This window comes from Ptychodera flava, chromosome 22 (genome assembly GCF_041260155.1).
Source record: "Ptychodera flava strain L36383 chromosome 22, AS_Pfla_20210202, whole genome shotgun sequence".
NCBI classification, from domain to species: Eukaryota; Metazoa; Hemichordata; class Enteropneusta; family Ptychoderidae; genus Ptychodera; species Ptychodera flava.
This window is the reverse complement of record NC_091949.1, coordinates 13,324,742-13,349,229: the sequence shown is the minus strand read 5'-3', so window position 1 is coordinate 13,349,229 and position 24,488 is coordinate 13,324,742. Positions and strand designations below refer to the sequence as shown.

The window sequence follows — 24,488 nt, the reverse complement described above, 5'->3', positions numbered from 1 at the left end:
TAATGTCAGATTTCTTTTGATAAGAAAATGAAAAGTTACCAAGCTTTGTCCTAAGCCAACATACATTGCCGGCAATTATTTGAGTTTATGCTTTGGGTTTCTCTATTGATAAAAGAAGTTATTTATTCAGGCTAAATGTTTGATCGATGGTTTTATTGCATGTGAAATAGAAGCATATTATTCGCAGTGAAGATCAAGCTCCAATAAAAAACTTACGTCGATTGTTACTAGCGACTGGCCTCATTTTCAGGCGTTGTAGTCAATAATGAATAATTTTATATCATTCGCAGGAGATAAGCATTACGTCATTATCAAATACATGCATTTGTAAAATGATGTTTGAATGGCAACAAAGCTGACAGAGTTAAGACTCCCAATGCCATAGAAAGAGTTTGTCTTAGCTAAGTTTTCGGTTGACTGATTGACTAAGTCAAGTCTTATGAATACTGTATCAAGCGTAAAGGAACTTCATCTACAAATGATGACGTTGGTGGATTCAGATCTGTCTAGTATCTGTATCATGAGGTGACCACAAGTCTCTAGCGCAACCGTGAAAATCGAACAAGGTTGGCTAATAAAATTAAGAGCATCAAATAAAAATATCGTAAAAACTCAGAGCTGAGGCGAAGCCTGCAGCTTACAAGAGAATCCACTAGCTCTTCAAGATGTGTAAGGTATTTAATATGGTAGCTTACCCCATTTCTTCTGTTGTTAGGCTTTGAAGGCCTTGCCCTTGGTGGTGTGGTTCACTGAACTTTTTGAAGCTTTTTCAACAGTCAGCCACATCTCCCCAATACAAATGATATTTCCAATAAATGCAAGTAATATTGTGATATGTAACATTGTCATTGTATCAAATTACATTCAATTTTATCCTTGTAGGATAAGTTGGCTTCAGCTGGTTTAGTCTGTCATCATCTTGAGAAACAAGTACTCTTCTGAGAAACCATGAAAATTTCGAATTTTGAAGATACATCAATCATGACTAAGATCAGAACGATATATATATACATGACTGTATGTCTGAATTGAGAATCACAGTTATGAAAACATCATGAAAGCAAAACGAAGATACCCTACGGATCTTTTGGACAGTTGCAGCTGTCTGGCAGGAATATCAGTTTTAGTTCCATACTTCATGCTGTTGTTTTTCGCTCTGTATCGAATTAAAGGGAATGTATGGGACTTTGTGCGTAGAAAGACTGTCGCGAACTAGATATTTATGGGCAATTCAGCTTATCCCTAAATAAAGATTACAGGCCTGGACCGAATCGAATGAAAATAATAAATATGTTTAAGTTCGAGACCAAACCTCAGATCACTTTACAGTATGGTGCTGTTATCCACATTGGCAAAATTTATAGACAGGAATGCATGGTTTATCATGTGAAATTACTATAGGGGCAACGCAGGCAGTTACTTTACTACATTGTTTGGGATGGGTTGGATCAACGGATGATGCATATACCAAACGGATGGAAAAGAACTAGTTTATAGAACAAAATTTCAGCTCAAAACAATCCGCACAACACTGCTTGCGAAACTATCTTAAAGCCTTGTATGATGACGTACGTTCGTGGTTCACTGTGTTCACACTTTCGGTAAAATGCTAAACATGCGAGACATCGTTTTTCTAACTCCTTCGTCAACACAGCTTACACCTTTGACACCTCGCCTCTAATGTCTTTGCTCACACCAGTTCATGGTCGGTGAACGAGGCTACATTTCTTATTGCTTTACCAATTTTCGCCTCAGGTTGAAATGGTCACGTCGTCAAGGTTACCGTTTCCGAGTGTCACGGTTTGCAACACCAACAAGTTGAGAAAATCTGCAATCCAAGAATCTGAGTACAGCAGAATCCTCATCGTGGATGAAGATTACGTATTACCCTACTACGGTAAAACTATCAGTAACATTTGAGGCTTTAAGCACATTCAGTATACACTTCTCCAGACTTCCAGATTTCATAAAGACTGCCAAGCCGTATTTCATGGAAGAAATTGTGCTTCTTGGTGAAATAACAACATTTATTTTACTTGATTTTAGACCAAAGGGTCGCCAATTAATAAGTTGTCCCAACTTCATCTTGTGAAATTCGCTTCAAGTATTAGATGGACATGGTGAAGGTCCAGGAACGTCCTTCGTGGAAGAATAAAAAATTTACTTGAAGCCTACTTATCGAGTCAGAGAAACGCTCTGCTATTCCCCAACTAGTGGCATTGATGCTCGCTCACGATATCCGAAACAAAATTTCCCCGACTAAATCAAATAAGAGATATGTCTTATTACTTGCGATCATTTCAATTTAAAACTTGATATTACTGTTCAGATAGTAAGAGAGTGGACTTATGGACGAGAATTTCCATCAACACGCACAGTATATACATACATGTACTTAAATGCTTTTCTCATTGAAATTACAGTTTAAGAATTATTTATTGACTGACAGGAGTGTCAAATATTAATCCTTGGCAATCAGTCCACATACATGACATGAAACCGTTCAGATCAAACCCATCTGCTCGATTAAGGGACGCTAGAAATTTTATTACGCTGTCTATAGATAACGGCAGGATTGTGTTATATTACAGGTCCGTGTTTTTCAGACGACTTTGCTTGTGCAAACGGCCGTCTCTGCGTGAAGTCATATCTGGTTTGTGATGGAATCAATCACTGCCAGGACCAAAGCGACGAGAAAAATTGCCGCTACGGTAGGTTTGCCATTGAATTAGAATTATATTTGATGGTCTCGATTTGACTCGGTGAGAGTTTACCAAGTGTTTTAGAGCACATGGGGGGAGAGAGAGAGAGAGAGAGAGAGAGAGAGAGAGAGAGAGAGAGAGAGAGAGAGAGAGAGAGAGAGAGGAGAGAGAGAGAGGATGAGGGAGGGAGAGAGAGAGAGGAGAAAACATAGTAGACATCTTTTCAGTGTACGAAACCATTTACAATGCAGGACATACATGACTTGCTAGTTTCCTCATCGAGATTTCTCGTCTGTTTATGGCTCATCAAACGAGGCGTTCAAAATTCGTGCCCTCATAAACTGTACTGTACTCTGCCAAATATTGCCCACCCGTCTGTCTCCGTCTGATGAGAGCTAACCGCTTTACAAAGTTTGATAGAATTGCTGGTCGATGTCCATATCATTTGTTTAATTATTCACTGCAAGGTTCATGTGGGCGTGATCAATTCCGCTGTGAATCTGGAAGTTCGGTTGGTTACTGCATCGATGAAGCACTGCATTGTGATCGCAAGGCGGACTGTTACCATGGCGAAGACGAGGCGGATTGTAGTAAGATATCTGCAAAGTTACTACCTGCTTTGAAATATTCGGTTGAGAGAGGTTAATGGAGAGAGAGAGAGAGAGAGAGAGAGAGAGAGAGAGAGAGAGAGAGAGAGAGAGAGAGAGAGAGAGAGAGAGAGAGAGAGAGAGAGAGAGAGAGAGACAGACAGACAGACAGACAGACAGACAGACAGACAGACAGACAGACAGACAAACAGACAGACAGAGAAAATGGCCCTACAGTTACTGTCAGAAAGAGATAGACAGACGGAGAGAGGAGACACACTCAGCTAATAATTTTGTGGCAGAACGGAAAGACGGAACAAAGGGAATACCGAAAGACCATGATGATAATTTAGGCAAGAGTACGGCCTCTCTGGAAAGGTCATCTTGTACTTGAAGCCTCTATTGCTGAACATGTGAAACACTAGTGCATAACTTAACTATTAAATTTCTGTCTCAAGACTGCAATGAAAATGAGTTCAAGTGTCTGGATACTGATGGAAATTGTATACTTCGCCGAATGTTGTGTGATGGCGTCAGCGACTGCCAGGATGGCTCCGATGAATTTGACGTGACATGTGGTAAGCTAAACGGTTGACTAGACTATTTCCCGATATTTAAATGTCTATCTTGTGACAAAAACTGTTGCATATCTGCAAACGGCTTTCACATTAAACTATGGCGTAAGATTGACAATCCATTAACAAACCCACTGTCATTAATTCTCATCGAGCAAATTCAACGACGTGCATAGCTACCTCGGATATTTTGACGTTTCCAGGACAGAAAATCGAACTTTTGACGATTGATATCTCTATTCCCAGTATAAATAAAAATTATTCCAAAGTCCTGCCCATTTGCCAACCAATTTATCTTACCTTATCACGCTCTATATTAAACACCGCTGAAATTATAGTGAAAGTTGAATTTGATTGATATGGCCATGAAAACATTACTGTAGCAGAATAGCGTCCAGACCCGCTCAGTTCACTTCGGTTTAACTTTTGCTGAATCATTCACCGTTAGAAGTCTAGGATAAGATTCAAAACACACAGACACATGCAGACACAGACACAAACACACACACAATATACAGATAGATAGATAGATAGATAGATAGATAGATAGATAGATAGATAGATAGATAGATAGATAGATAGATAGATAGATAGATAGATAGATAGATAGATAGATAGATAGATAGATAGATAGATGGATGGATGGATAGATAGATAGATAGTCTTCTTTAAAACTAGGCGAACATTTTTTTTGTAAAGACTCAGCATAAATATGCAAAAAAATTCCAAAAATATGAGTATTTTGGTGTCATTTCTTAAGTATTGCTGGACCTTTTCAAATATTAATAACACTTAAGGTACACGAACCAAGGAAATGAAGGCGCGACAGACTACCGGTGTTCACATTACATCTTTTAATGCTTTTCAACAGAAATCAATAGATGTGGAATGTAATCACCATTTTATAAAACGCTATATGTTGGTCGGGCCTAGTCTCTCATTTAAAGCAAAACTTCTTTTCCCGTTGCTTTATAGGCCATTCCTCCCGCCTTTTCAGGAATAACATCTCTTTTATACTGATATTAAAAAGTCCAAATTTGTTTTATTGTTAGCTGTGATTTAGACATCACAAATGACTTAGCGTAACGCATTCGCCTTCTAGCTGCTACAGTATAACGCCCTCAGTCAATCTAGTTTTTTTAACATGTGACGTCATTGTTCTCTCATTAATATTCAAACGTAAGATGACATTTTGGAAATTATGCATGCGCAAACGACGAAAAATGGCTTAATAAGCAACTGCTGATGGTACGATGAAAGACATACATTTTAATGCTCACACTTCAAGCTGCAATAAGCTGCACCAACACCAAGAATGCGGCACCGACAAAATTTGTCAATGTCCGAATTTTCTTTCCCGCTAAAATTAACGCTGTTTTGCCTTGTAATTTCCATTCGCAGCGATATCACATTTCAGTAAGATCCCCAATACAAACATGCAGGCTTACGACGCTGACGTCATCGAGAACGTCACACTTGAAGTGTGTGCCTCCGTGTGTTTTCGCTATGAACCCTGGGAATGTATGTCATTTGACTACCATGAAACTTTTCGAGTATGTCGGATTAATCCGGGGAAAGCCGATGTCTTTGTAAGACTTAAAAACGGTAAAAGCTCATACGACCACTTCGCAAAAACCACATATGGTAAGTAAACTGTGTTGAGTTTTGTGCATTTGACAAAGAGACAACATGAAGTGTTCTGTATTTTTGACCTAAAGGCCGCAACTCTTGTTAAGTCAGTCTCAAAAAAGAAGTTCTAAGTTCAAAGTCCATGGATCAGTTTTTGACGTACATTTAGTGCGAGTATATCATAGTGTGAAAGTCGACAGGTGCATCCCTTTTGTATCGCTTCAGCGTGTAGATGGTTATATACAACAACACTTGTGGCAACTACTTTCTTTGCTAGTAGATCGTGTATTGCTTTAATGATCAGATCCACCACGTAAGATTTGTCACAGAGGTAAACGAATGATCTACACTGAAATTATACGTGTTAGGGCATAGGAAATTTACAAAGAGTCTTGGGTATTTATTCACAATGTTGTTACATTCCATGTCACTCTATATATAATCCCATAGATTCAGGTACTATAAGTGGTAACGACCGGATTCTCTTTAAACACTACCCAAACACCGATGTAAGTGGCTTGGAAATGACCTTCGTTGCCAAGGTCACGGCATCACAGTGTCTCAAGGAGTGCTTGAATGAAGTTTTGATTGACTGCCTGGGATTCCTCTATCAACCAATTATGTATGAATGCTGGCTTACACATTCTACTGCCACTGCCGAAGGCGTTGTATACCTAGACAATAATCGCTTTGACTATTACGAACGTAGAGGTTGGTAAATTCATCACTCAGTCATACTATAACAATTGCACGATAGTTATTTTGACATGTAGGTATACATGTAGTTACCGGTAACACATGCTTAAGGTAGTCATGCGCCCCGAAAGTGAAAAACTTAAACTTTTGCTCAAACGTTCCTCAAGAAAATATTTCCACCATTCTCCTTCAAAATCAAGAATAAAATCGGGGGTCGCCATGCAAATTTTGGTACTAGAGAAACAAATTACCAAAGATTTACCGATATTTGAAATTCAAAATGGCCGCCATCCCTATGTTAACTCTATGGAGAAAAACAAAATTTCCGATTTTCGAAAACTAAGACGGTGAAAAGTTTTCTTACTCCTAGAGCTTTAAAATGAACCGCCACAAGTGGTATATCAGAAAAGAATTGTAAAAGTTTGAGAGTCCGAATATCTGTCCCCGAGGCGCATTCTACCTTAAAGCTGTCTTGCATCTAGATAGGTCTAGGTAGAAGTACAATATTGTGAGGTTCTTTTTCATTAAGAAATCATATGTTTAGACACTGTTAGCTTTATAAAGCCTCTACATCCTGCTAAATATTTAAACAACCATTTCCATGGTGACAATCGAATTACAAAAATCAAACAGTTGAATTTACAGAAACTATTATATATTGAGGGAAAATACGAAAATGAAATACGCCCACTTAAATTTACTGTTTCGTCTAATTAGATTTTTTTTTCGAAATTAATACTCGTTTCAGAAAACGTTCTTATGTTTCTTATCTCGACATACACAGCAACGTCTGGGATAATAAATACTCATCAACGTGCGTTTGACACATTTGTGCATCAGGTATTGAGTGTTACGCCGAGCTCGATAGCAGCGACTACCGTGGACATGTGTCTGTAACCAGAAATGGTAACATCTGTCAACCGTGGAACGTCCAAGTACCTCATGTCCACTACCTCTACGGCCGCGACCCGGACAACGGTATCGGCAACCACAACTACTGCAGAAATCCCGACGGAGAGCCTAGTGCCTGGTGCTACACGATGGACCCCAACATCCGTTTCGAGCTGTGTGACGTTGGTCAGCCGAGGGTTGGCTGTTTGTCGAAAGTTGAGCCGTCGGCTCGAGAGTGCTTCACGTCAGCGAATGGCGATGACTACCGCGGTACCGTATCGACGACGGAATCCGGGTACATTTGTCAGCCATGGACATCACAACTACCCTACAGCCACAGGTACACCCCAGAGATATATCCGAATGCAGGACTTGGCGACCATAACTACTGCCGCAACCCCGACGGTTGGTCAGCAACATGGTGCTATACATTAGACCCGCTTGTGAGGTGGGAAAGTTGCGACGTTGGTTCACCGCAGACCACGTGTCAGAATACAGGTAAGCGAGCCTTCTAGTGTTTCGCTCTAGAACTTAAGGTTGCAGATAGCAAAATAAACCATAATTTAACATGTGTACGGATGTATGTCTATCCAAATAAAAGATGTCACACCGGAACAAATTCCACAAACCTAACTCACTTCATGTCATTAACTGTGTGGAAAGGAGACCATTTATGGCGACCATTCGGACTCCCGAGCACCTTCATAAGCTTCATGGCAATACAATCATTACGTGAAGTTTATGGGCCTGGTTCGTTCTGAAGTACATGTGCATGATAGTGAAACGTACTGAGATTGCTTAAACTCTACTTTTGATCAAGATTTGAACAATGGCAGGCAGAATATTCACTGTTGAAATACAGCTGATAATTCACTGATTTGTGTCCTATCCAGTTTGACATTTATTATATACCAGGTGGAAAATTTAAGTTGTTAACAGACACCTGCTACTTTGAATGGGAAACATTCAAATTCTGAGATTGTTGAAAGTAGTGATCTGAATCACTTGTTGACGTATGCTCCATCCACCTTGGGAGTCTTTATATTCAAATCTTTCTAGTTTCCTCGTCTCATCACAAAATTAAAATGTTGCAGTTGGCATTTATAATCTTCACCACTAGATATTACAGGGATCGAATGTACTTACTCTCCGCGCGGCACAGACTACCGTGGTTATGTTAGCACCACGGTAAATGGACGAACGTGTCAGAATTGGCATGACCAGACTCCTCATATCCACCCCTACGACCCAGAATTCTTTGCGTACCCGGGAATAGAAGAGCACAACTACTGTCGAAACCCGGACGGCTGGGTGGGAGTTTGGTGTTACACCACTGATCCGCTCGTCAGGTGGGAACTGTGTGACGTCGGAGATTATGAATACTGTAAAATAGGTTTGTTATCATTTGTTTCTTTTAAAAAATGTCCCATTTGCCGTCAGCTTATCCTTTCGTTTGGTTATTGCTGGGTTGGTATCACACCTTTGGTTAGTATTAAATATTGCGTTGACTTTTACATGTAGCGTTTTTAGATGTAGCGTTGAAATATTATTCGTATCCGATTCTACCGCCCCTAACATTTCTTGTTAGCTCTTATAACTATTAGGCCTACATTAAAGGTTAGTATTACATTTTGGGTTAGCATTACATATAGGATAGATTATTACAATTCGGGTCGTGCATTCTTCACGTCGTTTTCTACATCCCCAACCCCCCTCTCCATTTTGATTAACTTCTGAAAATCTGAGCAAAAAGTTTAAACCCTTCAGTTTCGAAGCTCTCTCTACCTTGACAGTATAGCTGCATATCGATCAACTACTATGATTTTCTGCAATTCCCGGTCTGAAATTTATCTGGCTGTTACCGCAAATCAGAAGATAATAAAAATAATTTATTTCGTATCGTCTGTTCACAGATATGCCAATGCGTGAATTCTCTCGAACAACAAATCAGACCCAACGCGGATTCGACTCAATGACTGGAAATGTAACAGTGGAGGAATGTGCAAGCAGTTGTCTAAACAGTAGGAAGTTTACCTGTTTGTCGTTTGACTTCTCCAATGAGGATGGCATCTGTTACCACAGTGACGCGAACGAAAGTGTCTCCAAACCAAGTACAGTTAGTGGCACCCCGTGGACCATTACGATCGCATATTTGAGGGTGAGTCAGAAAACTTTGATTTACAATGGGTATCGATTAGATTTTCGCTTGTTATGATTTGCTAGCATTTTTGTTGTTGTCGACCTTCGCTGAGATAAAATCCGATGAAATCAAAAAGATTGAAAATAAAACTAGAGGTCAACAATACTTCAATCGTTGCGTAAATTTAGATTTGCAATTTTTTAGTTGAAACTTTCAGTCATCAAATGAATTTATGAAACATTTTGGCATGAGTTACGTCCAGCATATGAGCAGTAACTTGAGTGTTAATTGTATTAGCCAACTTTAGAGGAAACATTCCAAACGAAACTTTCCTACCTATCAAACACACTAAAAACATTATATTTTACTTAAAGCCAGGAAGAAGATCAAAAGTAAAATATTCAGTTTTTACTACTCTTCAAATGTCACAAAACATTACTAGGCGATACAAAATTGAATGATATACTCTGCAATAAATTTATTTATTTATTTATTTATTATTTATTAATGGATTACGTGCTCGTTTGCTTACTCACTCACTCAATCACACTCAGTCACTTACCTACCTACCTACCTACCTACCTACATATATGTACATGTATTACATACATACATACATACATACAACATACATACATACATACATACATACATACATACATACATACATACATACATTCATACATAATATTACATACATACATACATACATACATACATACATACATACATACATACATACATACATACATACATACATACATACATACATACATACATACATACATACATACATACATACATACATACATACATACATACACATACATACATACATACATACATACATACATACTCATTCATTCTTCATTCATTCATTCATTCATTCATTATTGTATCTCTTTGAAAAGATGAGGAAAGGCTGTTGTTAGATTTTTGGAAATTTCCCGATTACCGCATACCCAGTGATCATGTAGCCTTACTGACCAATGTGACAGCTCATGGATGTGCGGCAAAATGTCTGGATGAAATCACCTACAAATGTCAGTCATTCGACTACAAGCCATCCCTGGCAAAGTGCTACTTGTACGACAAACCTTTCCTGTCAGTCATCGCAGACACACCTGAAAAAGATATCAGCTACATCCACTACGAGCTGAAAGGTATTTTCTAATTCCGGTCTGTTTCCATGATACGGTATTCCTTGTGATTTTGTAGAGTTATCCAATGCGTGTGCGCTAATTTATATGAAGAAACAGAATGATACATCGCTTTGTTTCCAGAAAAAAGCCATTGTGGCTACAAGATCCCTATTATTTACTCAAAAACACACTTATATCTCGATTAGGTGTAACGTGTTGCGTATTTCAATAAACAGTTTACCTTCCTATTCAAAAAATCACGTCAGAATACCAAATTTTTAACTTGTAAACACAGCTTAATGTTGTGTAATATCCGAAGCTATTGTTGACAACTTCATTTATGTCCAAACTAGAATTAATTTGTCGAAATAAGCATTGCGTAGTGAACACAAAGCGTTTGTTTGAGGTTTACAGTCGTGACAGCTTGTATTGCAATGTATTTTAGGGAGAAGATGAAGAAGAAGGGGTAAATGGATATGTTTCCTTGAAAAAATATTATGAAAGTGTAATCACCAGTTACTATTGTTGTCTGCTCTAATCTTTGTGTTTCTGAAAATTAAGCAGCAAGTAACAAAGGGTAGTGTAAAAAAATTGAGCAGTTCTTCTGAAGAATTTAGTGGCGAGGCTACGGGCGCTATCATTCAGAGAAATTGACGTAAACGTCTCGGAATATTGCTTATTCTTGTTCAGATTTAACACAAGGTAGAAAGAGAGTGGTTCCTGCGATAACGAACATAATGTTCGCATATGATGCATTCAAGGGGAAACTGTTGCCTGGTTACAACGATAAGACGCACTACAGAACCACAGTAGAAGAGTGCGCTGTGCTTTGCTTACAAGAAAAAGATTTGCTTTGCCTGTCGTTTGAATACCACACCACGAAGAGGCTTTGTGTTCTCAGTAAGGTCAGTCACGTTGTACTCAGTGAGAAACTGCAAGTCTCGCAAGATGACGACGAAGAAATATACTATTATCTGAGAAGGGATATTGTCGGTAGGTATGAAAAGGGAAATTCGAGTTTGAGCATTACTGCGGTGCTTGTACTCTAACGTTAGCACAGCCTAGTGTTCAAATTTATGCAAAATACTGTATTATCGAAGACACCTTTGCCCCCCCAATTAATTTGATCCTTTTTTCTTGCGTCCCACCATAAAAGCAATAGATCCGAGTCCAATTTATGAAGTGTATCAAATCGAGAAGCAGAAAACGAAATTAAGCCATCGAAAATTTAATACAATTTAGTTTGATTTGTAATTGCCTGTCGAACAAAAAGATATACAGCCACAAGGCAGATTGTTCACACCCTGCACATGCGTCGCGAGTGGCATGATTTTTATCACGTTGTATAGTATTCCATGAACATACTATAGAAACGTGTTATATAAGGCTACAAGGCACTGACATCTATGATTTGGAAGTTTTATAATGAAGTTCTGACACATTTAAAGGTTACATGTCGGGGTGCCTCTATTTAGATTTGTTTCGAACAGAATGAGGTTTTACGTTCACAACTTCAGCCTTCAAAAATATTATAGCTCAGTAAAAATGACATCAAATCAATATCAATTTTCGATCTCAAGCAAGAATCACTGATGATATGTTTATATATATATATATATATATATATATATATATATATATATATATATATATATATATATATATATATATATATATATATATATATATATATATACAAGTCCAGACTTTGTCCGTTGCTATCGCGCACAAAGAAATATGGAGACCATTTTGACCTCTATTGCACCATCCGTGTATTTAGTTATCATGCAAGTAATTGCTTTCAGCAGTAGTTGCTCCAGTTAAAACAATAAGATTACCGCGTCATATGTAAATTTGAGGTCAATTTAATTCACTCAGCATAGTAATGGTGACAATGAGTAAAAGTAGGACAGTACCTGAGGAATATTACCTATGTGAGAGCAGAATCATCATAGTCGACGTTTTTCATTTCTTCCAGTGGCCTCCAGTAATGGCTGTCCAAGCGACTATCGACAATGCGGCTCCGGCGAATGCATCCATCAGTATTCATTCTGTGATACCATCATCAATTGTGCAGATGAAAGTGACGAAGACAATTGCTATGGAAATCATCGTGGTAAAGAAATCAAAACTTAATAGATCTCACACAATAGCAGAAATAAGCATTTTTCCATTTCGTAAAATCCAACACTGATTTGCCAAAAGTTCAGTAAGTGTTGTAAAAACCTCCTTTGCGGGTTAATGGTTGGTTAGTAAACCAATACTCTCCAAGTTTCATTGTTTCCAGTGGTTCGACATAGCGCCCTCTTACGTTTTCGTTTCCTAGAAATACTTTCCGCTTTTCGCCCAGAATAATTGCAATTCCCATTCTCTTGTATCGACATGAAACTTTCCATCTTCTCATTTTAAAGCTATTCCTGACATGGATGATATTCCCGGTGTTGACTGGCATGATCATCCAGATAAAGCTACTCTAATGGCGGATTTCCTTTCGGACTATTACCATGACAATGGTTTTGCCAGTGTAAAAGCTGAAGTTCCTCCCGATTGGTATGGATTCAAAACATTCAGCTCTACTCCAGACTACAGTGATTTGCAGAGCGTCCTCAAACTGAGCCGTGACGAACTTCGTCGCTATGGACACCAGAGGGAAGACTTTGTGCTTCAATGTACTTATAATGAAGAAGACTGCGTGCAAAACAGGTACCGTGTAACAGAATATCGCAACTGTAGTAGCATCCACAATAAATGGCACCTTGATTGCCACAAGACTTGAGTCTTTATTTCACTGTATGTTGTCTCTTGAATGCTTGTGCGGATTGTGTATACAAATGCATACACACCAATAACACGCACCATAAGAAACACGTAACATCGTAGCAAAACAGAACAATAAAACCCCTGAACGACATCAAACGACTCTCTATAGTGTTCACAAAATATATACACCTCTTTGTGCTACTTCTATCGCAAGACTCTCGACTCAGGCAAAATCTCCTGAAGTTTCTCAAATCTCCTCTTCCTTTTTCTTCTTGTACTACGCATGCGCTAGAGCGCCCTCAACATCAAATTCTTAAAGCCAGACGGCAACATCAACTAACTGACACCACGGAAGCAATATGCAACTTCGATTATACAGCTAATCACATTTAATAGGAATGTTAATATTGACAGAAGCGACATGCATCAAACAAAAGGTCTCGATAAACATGTTGTGTGACTTAAAGCTAACAATCAAACCAAAACAAAGACTTCAAGATTTAAGTGGAATTTGTCACGGAATAATTGAATCGGTTAATGTAATTTGCAGGTATCAACTTGCATTTTAAATTCACGTCTGAGTCCCTATATTTATATTAAAAAAGGAATGTCTCTTTTCTCTCTGCTGTATGGGACTTATAATCATAATCATTAGCCAAACCACACACTTATTGTCAGGAGAACATAGCGGTTTGCTATACTGATTACACTGACCTGGTCGTATTGCAAAATTGAGCTCTGTCTGTCGTGTCCTCGCCATTTTACTTGTAATTTGATTGCAAAACTAATAACACACACCGACATGTGACAAACACGTGACCTCGCAGTGCAGGGAATAGCTAATATGTCTTATCAGGCAAAAAATCGACCTATCCTCCTCTTCGGTTGTGAGGATAATTTTATTGGATATGAAGTTTATTTTTTGAGCAGTGTTAATGTTAGACATTGAACTCTAACTATTTCTGCTTCGCTAGTGGAGACATGTGACGAACGAGATACATAAAAGGCACTTGAAACCTTTGAAAAGAATTTTGTATAATCTTCTGGCGCATGCAATTTTTTTCAAATTTAATATCTCTCAATATACCGGCTTATCTCAGTGTTCAATTTTTCTAATTTTGCGTTATGACAAGTCATGCGTTTCCTCTAATCGGTTCTCGAGGTTTTGCCACTGATTCTGTCTGCTTTTCATTCTTTTGCTATAGTGATTTCTACACATTCCAGGACGAGAAATATGGAAATTGTTTCAAATTCAACCATGGACGAGGGAATGAGACTGTTAAAATGGCCACGAAACAGGGCGCTACCTTCGGTATGTGAACACGGTAAATTCTTACATTTTGTTCGAGTACATATTTTGAGTGCATATTTGTTTACTGAGAAATAAATAAGTAAATATTAACAGGGGATTAAATCACTTTGAAACTTTCTAATGACGCTAATGCATCATCAAGTTAGACTAAAATTTGAAAATTTGTGAGTATGCGCGAAACAACCGTCGATGGCGTATGTCAACTCCTGTTTCGTTACAGGTTTGAAGCTTACCTTATATCTGGAACAGGACGAGTATATCGGTATCTATGGACACGACGCCGGCGTGCGCGTTGCCATAGAGCCGAGTGAATACGTCGCCTTTCCACTAGATGCCGGTATCACGGTTCAGCCCGGCACAGTGACTTCGATCGGTTTGAGAGAGGTAAGTCTTCATTTCAATACGAACAGTTCATGTCACGCGAACGTCTCCCAAAATATTAACCCTTTCAGGCCTAAACCCCTATATATAGGGGTAGCTCTGGTAAGTCACCAGAAAGTCAGGCCTGAAAGGGTTAAAGAATATAGTCACCTGTAATCTAAATATGCCCATATATGGTCAAAGGGGCGTTCCTTGGTATTCAAAATGTCCGTGTGAGGGCGCTGTTTTTAAAAAGCGGCCACTCGCTTAAAATCTACAATAGCTTAGATTTTCTCTTTCCATGGTAACTGTAGCAGGTGTATTAAGTACGAACACTTGGGTGAATTAGTTAAATCACACATGCAAATCAACCAAATTTTCTACTTTGTCCACTTTACAATTATTTCAACATCTACATCAACCATTTCCGTGTTTTATGCAAATGAGAAAATTTAACATTCAACCGCAATTTAAAACTTTTTTATCACAATGTCCAGATTCGTGTTTCCAAGAAACCAGATCCTTTTGGTAACTGCACACTGGACGACTCCAATGACTCCATATTCGGAAACCATTACCAGTATTCAGCCTTGGTAAGTGTAAGGGTGCGCTGTTCACTTTAAAGAGGCAGTTGCTAACGTTGCCACGTTTCTTCACTGAACACGGTTTCTATTCCATCATCCAAATCATGCTGAAAGTTGTAAGGATGTACATAACCTGAATTATTTATTGATTTAAATTTGTATACTGTGGTCTTTAAACAGTTTAGGCAAAATAATTGTTGCATATATTGAGATCACTGATGTCAAAGTAACCGTCAATTCACACTACTCAAAGATCAACAAGTTCAAGTATAGCGAAAGAGACCAGTGTGTAACAACAAAAAAGATAACAGAAGCTACCAGTCCCATGAAGAGCGATCTCACGGGGGAAATCGAAAATGATTCTACACGCCATTGGTCATTTCAATAAGTCCTGATTTTATTGAATTTAGCGAGATATCATCGAGTACTTTCCGTCATTCATTAATGAAAACTGTAAGAACTACACTCTTCAAGTGTCGAATGGAAGATGGATTTGCAAAACGATCTGTTCCTTTGCATCATACCAAATTTAAAGGCATTCTCGAAATTCAAAGCGTTCTGATGGTTACATCGTGACTTATTGAAGTTTATACAGATTTACATGGAAATGCACGAAATCGTTCAGATCGTTGTTTGATGTGTCTTCCCACACATGTATCATTCTTTATCACTGTGACATGCACATTCGATCACTTTATTCGTTTATTATCATGTCGTATGCTACACCATGTTCCGTTCCCAGTTCCCTTTCAACCCCAAAACAGACTCATGTACAATACACCACCTCACCTCACAACCAGTAGCCCGGCCTGCTGCCAGCCAGTGCCACCTACAGTCTTGAAAATAGACTAAAGCCAAAAATACCGTTTCATTACGAACATTTATTTTGTCTGAAACATGTCTTTACGCCAAATAAACGACATTTTCTTTCCCGACCAGGCGTGCCACTACACATGCGTACAAAGAGAGATGCTTGAGCATTGTGGCTGCATCGATACCTACCACACTGTTGAACCAAGGTGTCACATTATGAACAAAACCCAAGGTATGGAAATAAATTTTATGATGTGGAGGAGAAATTCAAATTGTTACATAGTGGGGTATATATTATATATTCACAAGCTTGGTTTGAAAAGATATTGAGATTAACTGATGTTCATTCAAAATTATCCATGGAAATGCACTATTTATCTGAGAGATTTATTAGATTTATATGTACCAGCTAGAGACCTGCGATCACGTGACAAATTATGTTTAACCAGCCCCTTGGCAATTTTAACAAGACACATGGAGAGAGAGCGTTTTCAGTATGTGGACCCTTACTATGGAATGATTTGCCATTTGAAATTAAGACTGCCAGAAGTGTAGATAGTTTTAAGCGCAATTTGAAACCCATCTTTGTACTCAGTTTTATGTGTAATTTTCTGTTTTAATTTCTTGTGTGGTTGTACTTTTAAATTATTTTATCCAGCTATGTACAATGCACTGAGACGTACGTGTAGTGCATTTTAAACAATTTTTAATAATAAATAATAATAATAATGTAAAATTCATGTAAACGCCACTGCGGCTGAGTATGGCCACGCCATCACACGATCAAAGTTGCAAGATAACTAATCGTTTATAACAGATCTTATGACCATTTCAGCGCTTCCAGGAGGTAGTAAGGTTATGCTTTGATGTCACAGGTCACATTTTGCTCGAGGATCAAAATGTTGATCGACGCTTGTTCCCAGACTGGCACTAGTACTTGCAAATGATACGCCAGTTTCCGCCGCTTCGTACTGAAACGGATCTGGAAAAAGAAGTGTCGATATCTCATTTCTTGCTAGTCTCGGTTACCCAGTGCTCTGCGGAGCTTTCTTCGTAGGAAGTCAAAGTCGTTATATTACATTTTGTTATTTGAGATCTGCTTCATTTGATTATAGCTGTCTAATCTTCAAGTTCAAAGCAACGTTCCATATATATTAAATCGTCAACCGGAGGCATGTGAAGTCTAAAATAATATCCGTGGCTTCTGTCATCTGTAATGCATGTCGAAAGGTCAAGACAAACAATTTTAAGTTAGTAACTTTGCCCCGAAAAAGGAACGTTTAACCGATGATTTCCAGGTAACTGAAAATTTTAAAACGTAGACTACTGTCTTTTAACCAAAGTTTTCTAATCTTTATTTGAAGACACGTGCAGACAGTTCATAAGATATTTGGAACAAACTTCACGACTTGGATGTAACTGTTTGCCGTCATGCAAGTAAGTGAATCATGATAACTATTACAGACTAAAATCTCCTTTACCTTGAATATTGTTTTGTTATTCCTAATTTTGCGTAAAGGTCGGTAAATAAAATGAACTCTGAGAAATTAAACAAGCATAAATGTTTGCTTTTGTATACGGTGTTGGCCCTTGATGGGAACATTGCTATGAACACTTCAAATCACACAGTAAAACCATTGTTCTGGTATTTATGTTTGTCATTTATGAAAACCTGTGTCATAACACGTTGTTACCATGGACATTGTTTATGAGATAGGGGACTTTTACGTCATAAACACTTCATTCCTGGGTGTGAACCATGAGATTATAACAAATGTCATAACGCTAGGGCGATTGATTCGTTTTTACTTAATTCAATAATTGTGTAATAGATGCAGATTATTTAAATTCATATGTTTGATGCCCAATGAGGGAATATACGTAATGTATTTGCCAATAAGAGAGTATTTTAATTACTCTTAACGAATCAGTAATTATTATTTAGTTCATCATTGATTTGAAGGGTTTCCAAATCAATCTATATACAATCCTTTTGAAAAGAGACAAACACAGATAATCCTCAGCTGGGCATCTCTGATGTGTAACCTTGCACTTCAGCAAATATTATATATATATATATATATATATATATATATATACACACACACACACACACACACACACACACACACACACATATATATATATATATATATATATATATATATATATATATATATATATATATATTATGGTATTTTGATTGACCTGGGAAGAAGTACATGAATGCAGATGGGTTGTCAAGGAGACTTAATGCGAGGGACATCCATCTAATGTAACCATTTAGAACAGGCTCTTAAGGTTAAAATGAATTGGAATGAATTGGGTAAGGATGTCAAATTAGTAGTCTAAGACTAAGCTCTTAATACAAGTCCCCGAGAAATCCATTTGATAAGTAACGCGAAGAATGTACGGAATACTCACGAATAGGAAGATTCCACCTAGTTTAGGGGCAAATTCGAAATATTTGTACTCCTTCTAAATAACTGGTGGAAAACACGAGATGGCTGACAACTTGGAGAGCGAGAATATTACTCATTACCAAAAAGATACGAAAGACAGATACGGTCAGACCATAAAAAAACCAAAGTTTTAAGATATAGAGGTGATGAAGTTAATATTTTCAAGTCCTCCTGTAAGCCTGGAGTAGATAGAAAAATCACTCATAAATGGGACGGGTCCATACATAATCGCAGAACAGGTATCTCCTGGTAAGCAATTGAAAGAGTTCTAAAAGGACGTTACAGTAATGATAAATTACAATATTTAGTCAATTGGGAAGGGTTATTCATATAAAGAAAATACATAGGAAAATGCTGAGAAGTGAAATGATACGCTCTGTTGGAATTTCTCTAGAGACATCCTGTAAAAATGGCAGGTGAACACGTAAAACCCATCTTTACGTATATTGAATAGGTTATTTTAACCCTTTGAGGCGCCACAGTCTATTTTTGTCACCTTTTATTAAATATAATACAGTAAATTTGTTTCTGATTTTGCCAAATTTGGGTAAAAAAACTACAGCCGATGAAATTGATATCGATTTGGTCCAAAATTATGAAAAAAACAGAAAAGTTCCCAAAAATTGGTAAAATATGGCATTAAAGTTTTTTTTTTGAAATTACAGCAGTCAAAGGGTTAAAGAGGGTCACTTCAGGACTGTGACCATGTGGATGAGTGAAAAGAAGTCGACTTCAAGCGTTTGCTTTTGCCAAAGGAGCGATCCAACATGATTGAATGACTCAATTCCTTGCCCTCCAAATTACATAACCCTACTTTATGCTAGGATTCAGTCCCAAATTCTGAAACACTTCAACTGTTTTACATTTACATTTAGGATGTTGTCTTCTCATTTATTAGAATGAGAATAGGTAAAACGAAATAATGTTGTGTTTTTTTTTCTACATATCATATTGTTTTCAAATGAGTTATTGAATTTCTCAAAGTAGTATCGAGCTTTGACTTAATAATTTTCATCATTAATACTAAAATTGAGGTTTCCTACCCAAAACATGTACCCGTTAATCCTTCGAGTAAACTATTGCTATAACACAAAACTTTAGTTTTTCTGCTTTTTTGAAATATCGTATGAGGTAGTTTTCATGTCATCTTTGATAGACATATTGCTTTGAAAAAAGTGCGTTTCAGTGCAACGCCAACTAAATCCAAACCAGCAACTCTCGCTATACAGAAAACAGGCGCACCTTTTTATGTTGAATAAATGTCTTCTACATCCTTTAAAGAGAACGTTCATTTGCGGAGTAAAAGTTTTGCTATCTTATATTTTAATCCTGGTTGTTTGTTGATCAAACTGTACATTTACTTTATTTATTCCCAGTGATAAATGGTATACAAAGACCATGTCGCAGTCTCTTTGGCCGACCGACATTCATTTGGTAAGTCTTCACACCACCGTGTGCTATGCTTTTTCCATGTAATACGGGCAATCGGCTGTATCATAACCGTACAACCTTAATTTTTTGGGCAAAGCCCTAGAGCTATACCTCTTTCTCAACATAAAGGGGAATCGTTCTAAGATTTCATCTAATTCTTCTGCAACTCGGGACAATGAAAAACACATCAGGAGGTGTTGGTTGATATTTGTCTTCGGAGACGTCACGTAATTGGGTTGTTCAATGAAAATCCGATCGGGGGTTTATCTTTTCAGAAACATCTACTGAAGACCATTCATGTAATCAACCCGAAAACGAATAATGTCAACGACTTACGATCGGTAAAGTGAGTAGCTATCTTAATTATTTTGATCGCCTGGTGAACGACTGAGCCCATAGTCTCATAATCTTTGCACGTTTCACTTTATGAAAACCAGCCAACCAGCAGTCATTTGTTGTTAGTAAACACTTATTACCTGGTCATGAGGACTATAGCGCCCATCTATTACCCCGAGGGGCCGTGCGTTACCAGAAACACATCGCTTTTCCCCGAGGCCGTAGGCCGAGGGGTATCGCGATGTGTTTCTGGTAACACACAACCACGAGGCCTGAGGGGTAATAAACGGGCGTTATAGCCCGAATAAAGACCATGTTATAGGTGTTTTATAACACACCACACGCTCATCTTGTATTATATTATGTAGTTTTTAATGTGTTTTGATTTTACTAGGCGATGTTTCCACAGCGGTTTCAGTTGTACGTGGTACCACTTTAAAAAAAATATTCTAAGCATACCTAGCAACATCCTTAGTTGCACTTTAATCTTTTCGTCGATGAGCTGTTCAAGTTCCTACTCTGTTGGAATGTTGGAAAATGTTGGAAAATCTGTTTTAGAGAGAGTGTTGTCTCTTATCCCGGACGCACATCACGTTCTAGTCACCCGCCATTGTGCAAAGCTGCAGACGACACTACGGTCACGTGACCGGACACTTTTCCAAATTTGGTCGAAACTATTTCCCTAGGGAGATAGCTTTTCAAAAAATACCCTTTGACGTCACTTTTGTCGATCCGGTGGGGACTAGACGTATCTATTTTATCGTCACGTGATGTATTCTGGGGAATCGCGAAACGGAATGAGCATGTGGCGTGTTATAAATCCACTTATTCGGGTTTTTACGTGTAAGTAACACAGTCGACTACTTACCACATTATTGACCGCATGTATGATATCTGAGGGCTGTGACTCTGACATGGACATAGAAATTTTTTTTTCTAATTGCTCATTGGATGTCAATCACGCCATAACTGACCAATCGTCGGTTTCGTCACAGTATCTCTAAAGCGAGGCGCTTCGCTCACCATGATGATTGGCAGCAGATTTTTCAGGGTGGAAGAAGACTGCTGATGGGTTCCTCACACAGAAAATAATTCCTTTCTATCTTCTTTCTGTCTTTCTCATAAATAGGAAAAACCTTGCCCGTCTTGAAGTGTATTTTGAAGAACTCACTTATCAGAGTTCAGTGGATGTTGAAGCATACGGGGTAAGTTGAACAGTGTCCCATATTTAAATCTCTCAAATATAACCTAATCGTATTATTTCACTTTAACAGGCCTGGCAAGCTTTGATGCACCGGCAAAAATGAACACGATTTTGTCCATGTTATGTTGACAAAGATCCAATAAATCTCGCATATGATTAAAATCACGAAAGTACTTTAGGTGTTCTTTATTCAGAAGTTCTCTTAGACTAGTAAACACCTATTGCCTGGTCATGAGGGCTATAGCGCCCGTCTGTTACCCCGAGGGGCCGTGTGTTACCAGAAACACATCGCTATTCCCCGAGGCCGTTACCAGAAACACATCGCTATTCCCCGAGGCCGTAGGCCGAGGGTATAGCGATGTGTTTCTGGGTAACACACGGCCACGAGGGGTAATAGACGAGCGCTATAACCCGAATAAAGACCAGGCTATAGGTGTTTTATAACACACCACATGCCCATGTTGTATTGTTATATAGTTTCTAATGTGTTTTGATATTTTGCACCGCAACAATCCATTGTGACAAGTTCACTGGGCGATGTTTCCACAGCAGTTTCAGTTGTACGTGGTAATGCCCATAGGCGCACGACGAATTTTAAAATCACTTGTCTGTAATTGAATGGTGAAACTTGCATTTTATTAACTGTGCAAACAGAAATCATGCGGACAGCTTTTGAGACATACTGTGAGCAGCGCCCAGAACACGGCTGTGGCCGCTCGGCTATCTTGTACACATTACTCTAAAGGTACGAAACTATTGGGAAAATAATTTAAATAAAATCCGTAAAATAAAACGTTGTTGGCAACCCTGGGGATTCAAACTTCTCTGTGTTGTCGCATGCGTGGTACTAAATCGATCGACTGGGTTCTTGAAACACAAAACTGCACCGGGCCATGTAATTGCTGGTAAGTCGCTAAATTTTACCTCCGGACAACTCCCGTGACACCGCCATTTTGAAGGCTCCCACATCAGTACGAATAACAATGACGTACTGTTTAAAAGGAAAGTATGCGCATGCGTCAACTTCAAGCTGCACACTTTGGAAATGGCGCTGGCATGGGACTTGTCCGTAAAAAAAACATTGCGCTAATTATCAGCCGTAGATAGGGCGATGTTGATTTTACAAGTTAGGAAGCCGATCGATCGATTTGTGTAAGTATTCCCTTGATTAAATTGAAGTTTAAATCTCGAGGATGGCCAATAACCGTTAATTTTGTCTAATTTAAAAATTATTTTCCAAATACTTTCGTACCTTTAGAGTAATGTGTACAAGACAGCCGAGCGGCCACAGCCGTGTTTTGGGCTCTGCTCACTGTATGTCACAAAAGCTGCCTGCACGATTTCCGTTCGTACAGTTATCAATAAAATGCATGTTTCAACATTAAAATTGTAGACAAGTGATTTTAAAATTCGCCGTTTCTATAAAGTTAGTAACGTTAACAGTAGAGCTGCGCGGCCACAGCCGTGCACGGGGCACTGTTCACTGTATGTCTCAATAGCTGCCTGCACGATTTCCGTTTGCACAGATTTTAATAAAATGCATGTTTCAACATTAAAATTACAGACAAGTGATTTCAAAAGACGTCGTGCGCCTGTGCGTGGTACCACTTTCTTTCAAAATATATTCTAAACATACCTAGCGACATCCTTGGTTGCACTTTAATCTTTTCCGTCGATGAGCTGTTTAAGTTCCTACGCTGTTGGAATGTTGGGAAATGTTGGAAAATCTGTTTTAGAGAATGTGTCGTCACGCACATCACGTTCTAGTCACCCGCCATTGTTGCAAAGATGCAGACGACACTACGGTCGCGTGACCAAGCACTTTTCCAAATTTGGTCAAAACTATTTCCCTAGGGAATAGCTTTTCGAAAAATGCCCTCTGACGTCACTTTTGTCGATCCGGTGGGGACTGGACGTATCTATTATCTCGTCACGTGACGTATTCTGGCGAATCGCGACAGGGAATGAGCATGTGGCGTGTTATAATGAGCGCTATTGTCCAATAGGGCCCGTTCACAGTTTACGTCACTGTTCTCTCATTAATATGCAAAAATAAATATTTGTCCGCATTTTTAGATTACGCTTTTGAAAATTACGCATGTAAGAACGACGAAAATACATCTCAGTGGGCGACTGCTAGTGTAACAGTGAATACTAAAACACATATTCACGACTCAGAGTACAAGCTGCAAAAACAGCCACGCATGCAACGTTGATAAAATTTGTCCGCATTTCAAGCTGCGTGTCCGATGTCGCGCGCGTACAGCTATATTTAGTAACAAACCTGTAACCGTGAACAGCGCTATATCTATTAGGGAGAGAGACATGATAATGGAGACTTCACAAGACAATGTTCAGCGCCCTCTGATTTTACATCCTTGAAATTCAATGTATTGTTTTCTTGTAACCAATTGGGTGCTATAGCCCTCCTGGCTAGGCAATATGTGTTCATTATCTGATCTTTCCACAGGAATGCTACTCGTTAAAGGCCAATTACTTGAACTTCATTCTGTTCTGGTTTGTCCCAACAAACAAGTTTACATACTTTGTGCCTTCGATTTTTTGTTGATTTAGAGGGAAGATCTTTTGAGTGATATTGGTGGTACGTTGGGACTCTACATTGGCTTGTCCGTCATCACCGTGGCAGAGTTCATCGAACTTCTCATCGTCGTAATCAAATTTGTCGGCAGACGACGCGGGGCTCTACGCACAGCGAAATTATCTCCCTCTTCTGGTACGGAGATTTCAGACAGAAATGACAAGATTACAGATCACCCAGAGGCAGCTAAACAAGCATGGCACCCATAGGGCTGAAGTTGAAACTTTACCTTTAGCCAGGAGAGAGAGAGAGAGAGAGAGAGAGA

At 38.6% G+C, this 24,488-nt stretch overlaps 2 protein-coding genes across 2 annotated transcripts; both read left to right on the top strand.

Annotated features, from left to right (window-relative positions):
• The first annotated feature begins 6,306 nt into the window (after positions 1 to 6,306).
• LOC139123350 (plasminogen-like) lies at positions 6,307 to 8,057 on the top strand. Its single transcript, XM_070689501.1, has 3 exons — positions 6,307 to 6,319; positions 7,030 to 7,578; positions 7,996 to 8,057. The coding sequence occupies exons 1-3, from the start codon at positions 6,307 to 6,309 to the stop codon at positions 8,055 to 8,057; spliced, it is 624 nt and encodes a 207-aa protein (XP_070545602.1).
• A 1,206-nt stretch (positions 8,058 to 9,263) lies between these two features.
• On the top strand, positions 9,264 to 24,432 carry LOC139123349 (acid-sensing ion channel 2-like). The gene is made up of 14 exons (XM_070689500.1): positions 9,264 to 9,267; positions 10,132 to 10,383; positions 11,053 to 11,355; positions 12,341 to 12,478; positions 12,774 to 13,065; positions 14,328 to 14,434; positions 14,655 to 14,818; positions 15,292 to 15,387; positions 16,318 to 16,423; positions 17,556 to 17,628; positions 20,030 to 20,087; positions 20,360 to 20,430; positions 21,550 to 21,625; positions 24,199 to 24,432. The coding sequence occupies exons 1-14, from the start codon at positions 9,264 to 9,266 to the stop codon at positions 24,430 to 24,432; spliced, it is 1,974 nt and encodes a 657-aa protein (XP_070545601.1).
• The last annotated feature ends 56 nt before the right edge of the window (positions 24,433 to 24,488 follow it).